Here is a 14,469-nt window from a genome sequence, read left to right as displayed (position 1 = left end):
GGCATGAACAGATTGGACACTTCGACAAACTCCTCAACAATGTTATCATCCAGATATGATTGATTCCTTGTGTATCTTAGAGTGAAAGATGTTCTCTGGATTTTGCCAACAGTTTGGTCCCTTTTGATATTGCTCCTCATATTTTTCTTTGGTATCAAGAGTCAGGTGTCTGACTCGTAGCACAAGAATAACCACATCTTTCGAGGATGTGTGAAATATATCCTATATCAGAAGAAATCTTGGCAAATAACAAAACAGACCTCATCTGCCGTATGGAACTCTGATAAACTGATACGCCGCTCCTGTAAAATCAACCCTTCCTTTATTACAAGGTCCATGACCTGCAAATACAGATATATAAAGCATGTAAGAGCCAGTAAATTGTCAAAATAATCTTCAAATAAGCATAACATTAAGTTAAGCAAGCATTAACATGCCTCTATGCAAATAAGACAATTAAAAAATGATTTTGCAAAAAAAATAAAATAATAATAATAAGTCTGCTAAAATATTCAGATAAAGTCAATCATTTGAAATGGTTGTCTTCAGGTATCGAAAAAGAGAAAAATAATTCTTATATTTCCTATAACCAATCAAATTGTTGTAGTTGAATTAGAAGATTCATTCACACAACTAACATTTCAGGATATTTAACCTCCATCCATGAGGCTATAGAGACACAGACATTAAAAAACAGATCACAGTCAGTATTCCTCATTGAGCTTGCCAATGGAGAATTAGAAATCATTGAGAATCATCTTTTATCAATATTTATAAGTGAAAATAAATCTTATTTGATTCATGAAAAAGCTGGGAAGAAAGAATCAAGCGAATTAAGTACTGCATCCATACAAATTGAAAATTTTGGAAGAGTATATTATGAAGCTTACTGTTGCCCGTGTTTTGCCAGGAAGACAGTAATCAGCATGAGGTGTTGCGACACGGCCCTTTTTCACTAGAAACTGTAGAACAGGGAGAGAAAATTATTAAACACACAATAGATGGTTTCCATAACAAGATGCGAAATGCCAATAATTTGGAGCCAGATTATCTACTGCCAAATGGTCCACGAATAGTGGGATAATTCTATTTTGCCAAATGCAAGTTACTAGCAAAGGGGGGAAAAAAACACGTCAAATGAAAATTCCAAAAGAAAAAGATCGGGACAAGCAGTGCCAGATGAATCTCCCACCCCATACCACCTCTTTCTATGACACCTCAAGTAAGAACTAATTATTGTCTGATTAACAATGTTTCTTAGGATATAGTGACTGAAAACCACATCAACATTCTTCCTTAGGATGTATCCAATGAAACCTCATCCCGGTACTAGGCTACTAGCTCTTTCCTAGGTATAACGAAGTGCAAACCAAGGAGATTGTATGTTTGTTATGATCAATGATCTTACTATGTTTGTCGCATTTGTTTCTGACACATAGCCATCTTTATCCAGCATGATAGCATCATCAGCACTTGCGTTATTCCCTTCTATCTGTACCAACTCCAAAAGTTATTTGAGTCAAACTAAATAGAACTCCCTAACTATGACAAGGAATTAAGAATATAAAAATATGACTATAGGATTCTACTTAAGCAAATTACAAGTAGATTGACCAATATACCTTCGCAAGGATATTGTTAAGAAGGTTGTTGTGGTGAATTTTTGAATCCAAATTCTGCAATAACAAGACAAAATTTTAGATTCCATGGTTATATAACTCAACATTGCATAAAGTTTGCCAGAGAGATTTATGAATTATAATTGAATAAGGAATGAATTTCAACGACAGTGTACACAGATTGGAAAATTCTGATGCTGTGAAAATTTATACGATCCTTAAATTCACGACCTCAATCCGAGCAGGTAAAACATTTTCTAGTTTAATGAACTGATTGAAAAACACACTTCTGCTTAGTTTGTACAACCAATTAACTGTAAATAACAGAAGACCTTCATTTGTGTGATTTTTAAGAGCATGAAACATGAGATTAAAATAACTTGAGAATTGAATCACATTAAGGGCGGATGGGCCACAACATATTTTAGTTATAAATTGTAGATGAACAATCTGGGCAGTATGAGATTAATTTAAATGTATCATACAAGTCAGAATTTGCATATTAGGTTGACCAAGTTAGATCAAAAACAATAGATAAAAGAAAAGAAAAGCGGGATCCGCAGAAGTAATTCAAGCAGATCATGGAATCCAAAAGGAAGAGATGAAAGAATAAAAATAAAGAGCCTTACATTTGGTGAATTACGGCGTGTGGTTGCTGTAACCAATGTTATACCCTTCTCATTCTCATAGATTGGGGGCTTCCATTCAGCAAGCACTGCGAAGGTACAAATAAAAACTAGGCCTATATTTACCAAATTACAAATGTAATTTTTTCACAGAGTACAAAAGTTTGTTCTGTGAAAGGATAGCAGCACCAGAAAAAGTGAAAAACAAAGGTTTTGGAATGTGAAATGACCATGGGCAACTTGCTCCCTTCATTGACTGAAATATGCTTTTAAAAATCATGTTCTATAACTCATGGATCCCAAAAATATAATAATTCGTCAAGCAAATTTTACCGTGCTTAATTATTGTATGTCCCATAAGAGCAGAGCAGAACCCTCCTATGTTTTTGCAAAAGAAAAAACTAGTACTTAAAAAGTCTAGATAGCTTTGTCATTTCCAGGGGACAGAGTTCTCGTCATTGCATCCTTAACTTGAGACAGGCTTTCATTAGACCAATTAACTCTTTTCAGCAAAGTTCCATCTAATTTGAAAAACGAGAATTTAACGAATAGGGGCTTTACAGAAAGGTCCGAGGAAGTTATTTCTCGTCTCCCACTGAAAATATTGTGCAGGCTTTGTAAATTCTTTTGACAGTGATCGTGGTCTTTTTAGCTTAAAAATTTATATTACACCAAAATTTTATCATGAGAATTGGTTAAGGAGGAAGCGAAGGAAATTAATAAAAAGTCATATTAAAAGTTGAGCTTATATTTTCCAATTGACATAAAACATGGAGCATGGTTTTTCGTCTCAATTGGTTGTTTACGCAATTGTTCTATGTAAAAGGTTCATCAGAGACTTTATACATGATCCTTTGGAAATGAGAAGGAGAATAGGGGCACAAATGCCCACAGCACACCCCAAGATTCAAAAAGCAGGTCATTTTGGCAGAAGTGCCATATAACCTCAATGTGAGACATAGTTTATGCCACAGCCAATGCTACTTATGTAAGGGAATAAGCACTACACATATATCTTACCTATTAATGTACATCCATAAAGGTTTAATGATGGGCTCATTCCAGAAGTTACCTGGAAAACCAGACAATAGGATGACTAAAAGCATAAACCAATTGAATAATTCTAGACTAGTATATGAGAAATGTGGAATACCCAAGTTAGTCCCAAATAATATGTTTGGAAACTTTCATCCAAGGAACATGAGGTTCATGATGTAGAAGCAGGGAAAGTTACATCGGAATATATGCCATAGAACATAAAAGAAAAATTAAATATAAGAATGCACTCCTTTGGCTATTAAAAGCATCAGGAAACCTGTAATCTCCTTACCACCCGCTTTCCCTAATTTCCAAAACTTCCAGTTCATTTCACTATGTTATCGTTCTTTAATAACCTGATTTTACTGCATTATTGCCCATAATCAGAAGTCAATCATCACTAACCTTTATTATTTTACCTAATGTGTTCGAACATGGTTGGTATCAAAATGAAGTATTAGCAGTTCAATATTATGATATATTATTCCTTGCTATGCCTATATTTAAGTACAGGAATAAGGCTTAGTTTGTGGTGGTTTTGTTGTGATTAGTGATATCTAAGTACTGAACACTGAATTGTCAGTGATATTGTGTGGGTATCAGGCCACAAGACATTTCTCTTTTATTTTCCCATCAGTCCAGCCACAAGATCACCAACTGATTAATTTAAATATATGAATACCTTTCTTTCTTTTTTTTATTTGTTTCTTTGTGGGAAGGGGAGTAGAAACCAGACGGAACATGATCAGTAATTGTCAGTGATATTGTGTGGGTATCAGGCCACAAGACATTTCTCTTTTATTTTCCCATCAGTCCAGCCACAAGATCACCAAGTGATTAATTTAAATATATGAATACCTTTCTTTCTTTTTTTTATTTGTTTCTTTGTGGGAAGGGGAGTAGAAACCAGACGGAACATGATCAGTTGTCTCCTTTTGCATATCACCCATCCAAGGGCTTAATAGTTAAGCTATGTATAATTCATTAGCATGTCTCAGTCCAGGTAACGTGGTATGTTATACCAAATTTTCTTTTATGATCAAGGGAAGGCAGGTAGAAACGATTCCTTACATGTTGCTAATTATTTAGATGTAGAGGAAAATGTTGGCTTGGCCCGCCCAAATTAGAACTTGCACCATAACCATAAAGAAAACTGAGGAGGAATTACAGTGAGCGTATAATTATAAGCAAAGGGCCTCGTTGGGGGCATTTTCAGAGGAACATAAAGCCCATCAATTTATTCGGAGAGTTCTTGGTATTATATACTTTCATCTGGACCTAAATATGGCTAAAGCTTCTTCAGAATTTACCGTTCAGTTAACCATTTTCTTCATGCATGTGCACTTATGTAAAAGCAACCCCAAGCTACATTACAATTTCAAAGTTTGCCTACTCTATAAGGGAGGAACCAAATAAGAATAACATCTGCCTACCTTCTTTCCACGTGTCAGAGTGAGTCTAATGTGTGTCTCATCAAACATCCCATTCCTTATTAGAGTTTTAAATATGGCATCCTTCACCTGCAACTTGAATATGTTAGTGATAAGTAAAAACAAAGACTACCAGGCTCCAATGATAGGCAAAAAGTACAGTTTAATAATTAAATGAACTGTTTGCATCAACAAGTTACTATTTTGTACGTGTATAAAACCACCGTCACCTGTTCACGAGTTGGTACATTGCTAAAGGCTAGAGCTTTTGCTGAGTCAAACAACCTGGAAATAAGAACAAGTTCATTAAATATGTATAAATACATATGCTTGTGTGTAGTTTCAAAACTATACCCCCTGTTTGACCCCCCACTTAAGAACTCATTTTTCTCCAAACTCATTTCCAATTGCAAATTTCATGGGACCACCAACATTTATCAACTTTTCAACCACACGTTTCACCAACTTTTACCAAAAATCTACTAAAAGTCTAATTTTTATCCAATTTTTCTTCTTTTTCAACCACTCATTTTTCAAAAAAAATCATTCCACACATTTTCATTTCTACAAAATGGGGGCTAAACAAGGGCTAAATCAGTTTCCAAGTCTGATTTTCTTAGACCATCACCACCCCAATTTTGTTAACGAAGCTTTTCCCTTAGTTCAATCAGGCTGAGAAAATCAGTTTCAGGAGGAGATTGTCAGAAAAGTAGTTTTTATTAGCTTATTAAATTTACTGACATGTAGAAAAAACACAATAAAAAATTAACTTTTAATATGGCACACAACCAACGATTAGCAGACAACGAAGAAGATAATTTGACAATGTTTTCCTATTCGTAAGATAATACTACTCATCATAATACTACTAATATATTGAACAAGTTCAATAATGTCAAGTTATTCAAGAATGAAGTATTATAACTTCTCTTTAATCCCTTTCACTTACCGATCTAAATGCTCCTCTAGTTTAAATATCTTCCCATTATAAACTCGAAGCCCTTCCCAAACTGCATCGCCACCTTGGACAACAGAGTCTAGAACGGAAATCTACAATGTTCAATAACAAAACCAAACAACATTTAAACCTTTCTGGTACATTAAAGTATGACATTGAGAGCTTCTACCTATGTGATTCTCTACATTTATAGAAAAGCACCTTTGCACTTTCACGGGGCACAATCCCATTACCAACCCAAACAAGCAACTTCTCATTGGCAGGAACTGGAAGTTTAGGCTGGAGGGATATTATACCACTCTGCTTCACATGGCGCCTCAGCATGTTATAGAAAGGTAAAGATTGCTCCAGCAAGTCGTACAAATCTGGTGGAAAAGGCTGACAAGTTAAACAGGGGAAAGACGTCAACCAGGTCTCATAAAAGGATACCCGAGGATCTTGTAATTATTCAATCATCATATTCCATCATAAGCATGCAGCAAGTGGGCTTCACGGATTAGTATATTGTTATTTATTTCTGCAAGCATGACTTGTGACCCTTGACCACACATGCTGAATCATTGAAAAGGCTTCCGACAATGTAATTTAGAAGGAATCAAAATTGATAATTAACAAAAAAAAGAACGTAAAATACAAATTAAATCTATAGGTTGCATAATGGAGGAACAAAGATGTATAAAACAACAAGAGGATGCTTTAGAAAGTAATTCCGCAAGACTAACCTGCTACTCAAAAGATTTTGCTCAAAGTGGCATTTTAATATTTAACATTCATTACGAAGCAGGAAGAATAAAATAAGAAAAACCACATTTGAATTCCAGCATTAGCATGCACGTGCAATTCTAGGCAGTATGCGGTAATTAAACTGTGTTCAACTACTGACTCCAAGAAAATATGCAGGTGCTCTTCTCCTTACCGCAGGATACTTGCTTGGAGATTTAAAGCCTGTCAACTTATGCGTCGTTTTATAAGAGTGGGGGGCCCGAATGCCATCAAAGGATTTTGGCCCTGCTTCCCATCTGTAAATAGAAAGTCCAAACAATCATACACATATGTAAGTGCAACATTAAAAAGTGTGACAAGTTATTCATTTAGGAAAAATTGCTCCAGAACTAATTTATCTCTCCCTCTTCCTCACAGACAATCTTTAAAACTGCAACACTTTATTTATACTTTTTGAAATGCAGATTTTCAATAGTCTTGGTTCTGTTTATGTATGTTATGTTTGCATGATGCAAAATGCGACAAACAATGTCCTTTTTAATATGCAGCATGTTACACTCCCCACCCCAGCAATGTACACACTACCTCTCCACTGAAAGACAAGGATCACAAAGGCAAACACTCAGTGAAAAGAGCTACGAGTGAACAAGAAAATTCCTTTAAATCTGCCTTAAGGATAGTTTTGTTGTGCATGTGGCTCATATAGTTCGGGCCTTAAAGTCTTATATAGGTTCAGGATAGGGTTAGTATAAATAATATGTTGTAACCATATTTTTGACTACTGAATAAAATTATCTCCGCTTCGCTCTCATAGACGTGGGCACACCGCTGAACCACATAAAATTCGTGTGTTGATTTATCTTTTTCATCTCTTTATTATTTCGCATAAAATCCAACAAGTTTCCTATTCAAAAATCTTCCTTGAGATGATAAGTGGATTCGTGAATGATCCTAGAGAAGTGCACATGGAAGTAGTGTTTAGAGTACTTGTGAAGAAATCTCGAAATTATGGGATACTAGAATATTTTGTATATTATGTTTAGTTAGTAATAATTTTATTTTTTTCCTTATTTAAGAGATTACATTCCTTCCCATCATCATCTATTGTACTATATATTGAGCAACAAGACTTGTAATATCATTGAGAAATATAGAATACATATTTTTCTCATTCATTCCATATGGTATTAGAGCCACGGCTCCAACCCAAACAAGGCAGGTCAATCGCAGAAAACACTAGCCAAAATTCTGCAAATTCCGAACTTGTTACAAATGATGCATAACTCGCTCCAACCTCGAGTTCATTTGGAATGGATAATTCTTCCTTCCAACTCTCGGTGGAAAAACTTAATGGACGAAACTACAGGGTATGGGCACGGTCAATTAAATTGATTGTTGAAGGAAAAGGAAAAATCGAATATCTTATCGAAGATGTGAAGCAGCCAGTAGACATGAATCTTCAAAAGAGATGGAAGTCCGAAAATTTCATGGTTATGGCATGGCCTGTGAACTCAATGAAGCCTTCAATTGGTAAAACCTACCTCTTCATGCCAACAGCTCGAGATATATGAGAGGCAACTCGTGAGATGTACTCCGACGTTGAAGACTTATCTCAAATTTTTGAAATTAAAACCAAGCTCTGGCAATTGAAGCAAGGAGAAAGAGAGGTGATAGATTACTACATGGAAATGACAAATTTGTGGCAAGAATTGGATTTGTGTGTCGAGCAGGGGCGGATCTAAGGGGGGACTGCGCTAGGCTGTAGCCCAATCCCCTCTCAAGCCCACTTAATTTTTTTAGGGCAAAAAAAAAAAAAAAAATTTCAGTAAAAAAATTTTTTTTTTGGGTAAATTTATATTTTTTTTAGATGTTAGCCTGACTTGTTATGTATTAGCCCAACCTGTAGATTGATCCTAGCTCCGCCCCTGGTGTCGAGGAGGAATGGGGTTGCTCCAAAGATAGTGCTCGGTACCAAAAAGGGTTGGAAAACGAACAAGTTTACGAATTTTTGGCAGGGTTGAGTTGAGAGCTGGACGATGTGGGAGGGAGGGTATTGGGCCATCAACCATTGCCATAGCCATGTGAAGTATTCGCCGAAGCCAGACGAGAGGAGTGCTAGCGACTCGTAATTTTGAAGGAGACTAGGCTAGCTGGGAGTGATATATTGGCCCTCTTGTTAATATTGGGCCAACAGGTTTACACGGAATTGGGCCTATACATGGGTCTAACAGAGTTGGGCCAGATGGGAATGCAACCATTGCTAAGAAGATTTAGTTAATTGGGCCTAACGGATCAACCTAGAATTTTAGAGGACGAATCAAAATTGGATCCGGTCCAAAAAACAAAAGGGATGCCCATGGTGTGACCATTGCTGTAAGCTTAGACATGATGAAAATACGTGTTAGGATATACATGGAAAACCAGCAGATTGGAAGCCAAGATAGAACTCAAAAAATAAGGCCTATCAATCTGCAGTCAATTCCACCGAGATAAAAACCTCTACTTCAAAGGGTGTATTCAATCCCGAACAGCTAGAACAACTCTATAAAATGTTCTCTGATTTCCAAACATCCGATTCGGCAAGTTCATTAGCCCATAGAGGTAATTTCTTAAGAGCTCTTAATACTACGACATCCCTTTCCCGAATACCATGGATTATTGACTCAGGCGCGTCCGACCATATGACGGATTTCCACAATCTATTTTTCACATATTCAACTTGTGTTGGGAACCTCAAAGTCAAAATTGCCGATGCCCACTCTCTCCAGTAGCTCGAAAAGGGAGAATTCGCATCTCTAATTCAATTACTCTAAACAATGTTCTCCATGTTTCAAACCTGTCCTGCAACTTAGTATACATTAAGTCATCAATTAACAAAAGACTCAAATTCTTCTGCTAATTTTTTCCCTTCTCACCATGTCTTTCAGGATCTATTATTAAGGAAGACGATTGACAGTGCTAAAGAATGTGAGGGACTTTACTACTTCGACGAGACGGCTGTGAGTAAGCAACGTCAATTTGCTAGTTGTGATTCTGCATTTGTTCCTACGAATAGTGACATTTTTTTATGGCATTATAGAATGGGGCATCCAAATTTTCAATACTTAAGTCATGTATTCCCTTCAATATTCTCGAATAAAAGTTCTTTTGAGATTTAATGTGAAATGTGTGAACTTGCAAAACATCACCGCTCCTCATTCTCTAAATCCACATACAAATCATCCAAATTATTTACCATGATTCACAATGATGTGTGGAGACCTTCATGAATCCCAAATCGCAAAATGGTTTGTCACGTTTATCGACAACCATACACGAATTTGTGGGGTCTATATGTTAAAAGAGAAAACTGAAGTCCGGTCGGTGTTTATAAATTTCCACTCGATGGTAAAAGCCTAATTTCAAACAACAATTCAAATTCTGCACACTGATAACGGCACATAATATTTCAACAATACCCTAAAAACCATCTTCAAGAAAATGGGATAATCCACCAAAGTTCTTGCGTCGATACCCCTCAACAAAATGGGATCGCTAAACGAAAAAATAGACACTTACTTGAGGTTGCCCATGCCCCAATGTTCACTACAAACACGTTTGCAAAATTTTGGGGGGATGCCATTTTAACATCAACTTATCTTATAAACCGAATGCCTAGTTATATCCTCAACCTCAAATATCCCCTACAAAGATTCCAAAAATACTTCCCTAACTCTCGTCTAACCTCAAACATACCTTGAAGAGTATTTGGGTGTACAGCCTTTGTCCATATCTACCCTCATCATCGAAACAAACTAGCACCTCGTGCACTTAAGTGTGTATTCATTGGTTGTTCACCCACACAGAAGGGCTATAAATGCTATGATCCCACCACAAAAAAATATTCATCAACTATGACGTCACATTTTTCGAAAAAACTCCTTATTTCCAAAAACCTTCTCTTCAAGGAGAGAAATGAAGTGAAGACCGGTTCTTGGAAATTATTCTCTCCATCTGAATCCTTCCCAACAACTGAACCTACTAAAACACCTTGTCCTATTGAATCCCCTAAAGAAGACAATTTGAACTCAAGGGGAGCTGCAAAAGAACGTGATAAAGAGATGTTAGTTTACTCAAGAAAGCCAAAGTCAAAGTACAAGGGAGACCTCACCATCGAGGTACAAAAAGAGTCAGAACCGATAATAGATCCAGATGTTCAGGTAAGTGTCTCTGAAACCTCTGACATTAACCAGTCTATTGCTCTCAGGAAACAAACTCGATCATGCACCATGCACCCTGTATCTAAATTCATAGCTTATAGAGCCTAATCTCCAAGATTTCGAACTTTTGTTTCTATCCTTGACGGTGCAGAAATTCTAAAAAAATCTGGTAAGCCTTAGAAATTCCCAAGTGGAGAGAAGTTGCGATGGAAAAAATGAGGGCCTTAGAGGAAAATGAAACATAGGATGTGATAGAACTACAACTACCAAAAGGAAAGAAACCTATAGGGTGAAAATGGGTGTTTAATGTGAAATACAAAGCAGATGGGACAATTGAAAGGTACAAGGCTCGTCTGATTGTAAAGGGTGGGTATACTCAGACCTATGGCATAAATTATACATAAACGTTTGGACCTGTAGCAAAGTTGAATATAATTCGGGTACTCTTATCTCTAGAGCAAATTTAAATTGGCCACTCCAACAACTTGACATAAAAGATGCATTCTTGAATGGTAAGTTGGATAAGTATTCATGACACTACCTCCTGGTTTTTGTACAGAGAATGGAGACAGCAGGGTATGTAAATTGAAAATATCACTATATGGGTTCAAACAGTCACCTCGAGCATGGTTTGATAGATTTGCAAGAGTATTAAGAAATTAAGGATATCAACAAGCACAGTCAGATCACACCATGTTTTTTAAATTATTTGAAGATGGGACAAAAGCTATTCTGATCATATATGTGGATGATATAATCCTTACTGAAGACAATACAGTTGAGACAGGAAGACTAAAAAGAAGCTTAGGCACTGAATTTGAAGTGAAAGATTTGGGACCAATGAGATATTTTCTGGGGATGGAAGTAGTAAGATCAAAAAGGGGCATCAGTGTTTCACAACGAAAATATGTTGTGGACTTGCTAACTGAAATTGGTATGCTTGGATGCAAGCCAAGTGAAACTCCTATAGTGCTGGTAGAAAAACAGATGGCAGTGGAAAATTTGTTGAGAAAGACAGGTATCAACGATTAGTTGGAAAACTAATCTACCTATCGCTCACTAGACCTGACATTGCATTTGCGGTTAGCATGGTAAGTCAACATATGCATTTGCCAAAGGAAGCTCATCTGGAAGCAATATATAAGATTCTAAAATACCGTAAGAGTTCTCCTAGAAAAGGAATGTTTTTTAAGAAAGATGGAAAGAAGGAAGTAGAAGTATTTACTAATGCTGACTGGACAGGATCAATAGAAGACAGAAGATCAACTATTGACTATTGTACTTTCGTATGAGAAAATCTGGTAACATGATAAGAAACAGAATGTAATAGCCTGTAGTAGTGCTAAAGCAGAATTCAGAGCAGTTGCCTAAGGAATATGAGAAGGATTGTAGATTAAGAAACTCTTAGAAGAATTACAAGTCACGGTGAGAGTCCCAATCAAACTATACTGCGATAATAAAACAACTATCAACATCTCTCTCAATCCAGTTCAACATAACATAAGTAAATATGTAGAAGTGGACAGACACTTTATCAAGGAGAAGGTTGAAAATGGAACTATTTGTATGATATACATTCCAACCAAAGATCAGACTGCAGACATCTTCACCAAAGAGCTACATCGACAAACTTTTGATGAGTGAATTTGCAAGTCAGACATGATCAATATCTATGATTCAATTTGAGGGGGAGTGAAGAAATCCCAAAATTATGGGATACTAGAATATTTTGTATATTATGTTTAGTAAGGAATAATTTTATTTTTTCCTTAAATTATTTTTTTTCTTATTTAAGAGATTACATTCCTTCCTGTCATCTTCTATTGTACTATATATTGAGCAACAGGAGACGTGTAATATCATTGAGAAATATAGAATACATATTTTTCTCATTCATTCCATAACTTGAACAACTAAGTTTGTTGCGAAGCCGAGCCATTCATTAAAAAACCAGCCTTGTAATTTGCATTGTATTTCTCAATCTACTAAATGGTGGTTTTTGACCATTTTTCAAATTTTCTTCAATTTTAAACTCTAAAATAATTATTTCAAAATCTACGCTAAAAAGGAATGAAGTTTAGACAATTATTTTCAATTATATCCTCCCTAAAACAATTATTTTCAATATTTTTTCCAATTTTATCATCTAAAACAATTATTCAAACACATTTATAACTTTTTAAATATATGGGCACGTGTAATTTTATTCTTTTAAAAAATTTCAAAACAGCGGGAAAATAAACTCTCGAGCATGAGTTGGACTGTTTTAAAAATAGCTAATAAAAATACCCAAAATCGGACCCTTTATAAATGTCCAAAATCGGTACTTTAAAAAATCAACAATATAAAAATCCCTATTATTAAAATATTTTGTACTATTGTATAGTTGATTTTTTACCTTAGTTAGATTAGGTAAATTTCTATATTTCCCTAGTTATAAGTTTACCTTTCTTATTCTATGTTTGTACTATATTGAAGGCCCTTAGTGATGTAAAATTATTCATTGAAAAAAGGAATACAATATTTGATTCCACATTCCATGTTTCTATGGAATGAGAGCTTGGTCATTCCTGACCTAGCCATCAACCCTCAACGGTGAAACACAAAAAATAGCAACCGGTCGACAACATTTGAGCCCCAAAGAGGTGAAGTAGAATCTCTCTACCATGGGCTCCGGCAGATTGGATAATTCGTCTTTCCAACTCGTCGTGGAAAGATTGAATGGAAAGAATTATCGGGAATAGGCTCAGTCAATCAAGCTCATTCTCGATGGAAAAGAAAAACTAGGGTATCTTACAGGAGAAACGAAGCAACCCGCCTCAACTGATGCTACCCTTCTGCAAAAATAGAGGTCGAAGAATTCACTATTAACTGTGTGACTAGTTAACTCCATGAAACCTGCAATTGGAAAAACATCTCTTTCTACCAACGACAAAAGATGTGTAGGATGTCGTCGTGATATGTACTCCAATGCAGAGGATTCTTTGTATGGTCTCAAACAGTCACCAAAAGTATGGTTTGACAGATTTATAAGAGTACTGAGAAGGCAAGGATATCAGCAAGAAAAATCAGATCGTTCCATGTTCTACCAATTATCTAAAGATGGGACAAAAACAATCCTAATTGTATATGTTGATGCATAATACTAACGGGAGATAACATAGTGGAACTAGAGAGATTGAAGAAAAACTTGGCAGCAAAATTTGAAGTTAAGGATCCGAGATGAAATTGATACTTCTTAGGGATAGAAGTAGCCAGATCGATATCAATGTTTCACAACGCAAATACACTCTTGATCTCTTGACCGAAACGGGCATGTTTGGATGCAAACCAAGTAACATACCTATGGACGCAAGAAGAAAATGAGTAAACATGGGAAAACCAGTTGAAAAGGATAGATATCAGCGGTTAGTTAGCAAGCTAATCTATCTCTCACACAGAAGACTTGACATTGCGTTTGCTATTAGTGTGGTAAGTCAACACATGCATTCTCCAAGAGAAACTCACCTAGAAGCAGTTTACAGAATCCTTAAATATCTTAAAGGTATCCTTGGAAAGGAACACTTCTTTAAGAAAAACGAAAGAAAAGAAGTAGAAGTCTTTACCGATGCAAATTGGAATGGATCAATAGAAGACAGAAAATCGACTAATGGCTATTGTACCTTTGTATGGGGTAACTTGGTAATTTGGAGAAGTAAGAAGTAGAATGTGGTAGCAAAAAGTAGTGTTGAAGCTGGGTTTAGAGCGGTTGCACAAGGAATATGCGAAGGACTATGGATAAAGAAATTATTGGAGGAATTACAGGTTATGGTGAATTTTCCAATCAAATTGTATTGCGTTAATAGAGCAGCTATCAACATCTCCGTCAATCCAGTC

At 36.0% G+C, this 14,469-nt stretch overlaps 1 protein-coding gene across 4 annotated transcripts in view; it reads right to left on the bottom strand.

Moving 5' to 3' along the window:
* Positions 1-6: 6 nt before the first annotated feature.
* Positions 7-14,469, bottom strand: part of LOC111384274 (branched-chain-amino-acid aminotransferase-like protein 1) — a 25,834-nt gene continuing 11,371 nt past the window's right edge. For all 4 annotated transcript variants that reach the window (XM_023008541.1, XM_023008547.1, XM_023008558.1 and 1 more), the window contains 11 exons: positions 6,588-6,690; positions 5,873-6,049; positions 5,663-5,763; positions 4,944-4,998; positions 4,717-4,803; positions 3,266-3,317; positions 2,249-2,334; positions 1,623-1,676; positions 1,409-1,492; positions 891-962; positions 7-341 (listed from right to left, as the gene is read on the bottom strand). In XM_023008541.1, the coding sequence (XP_022864309.1) occupies positions 228-341; positions 891-962; positions 1,409-1,492; positions 1,623-1,676; positions 2,249-2,334; positions 3,266-3,317; positions 4,717-4,803; positions 4,944-4,998; positions 5,663-5,763; positions 5,873-6,049; positions 6,588-6,690 (985 nt within the window). In that variant the 3' untranslated portion in view covers positions 7-227. The remainder of the gene's footprint in view (positions 342-890; positions 963-1,408; positions 1,493-1,622; positions 1,677-2,248; positions 2,335-3,265; positions 3,318-4,716; positions 4,804-4,943; positions 4,999-5,662; positions 5,764-5,872; positions 6,050-6,587; positions 6,691-14,469) is intronic.

This window comes from Olea europaea, chromosome 3 (genome assembly GCF_002742605.1).
Source record: "Olea europaea var. sylvestris chromosome 3, O_europaea_v1, whole genome shotgun sequence".
Taxonomy (NCBI): Eukaryota; Viridiplantae; Streptophyta; class Magnoliopsida; order Lamiales; family Oleaceae; genus Olea; species Olea europaea.
Note: the sequence above shows the minus strand (reverse complement) of the source record. Positions and strands in the feature narration are given on the sequence as shown.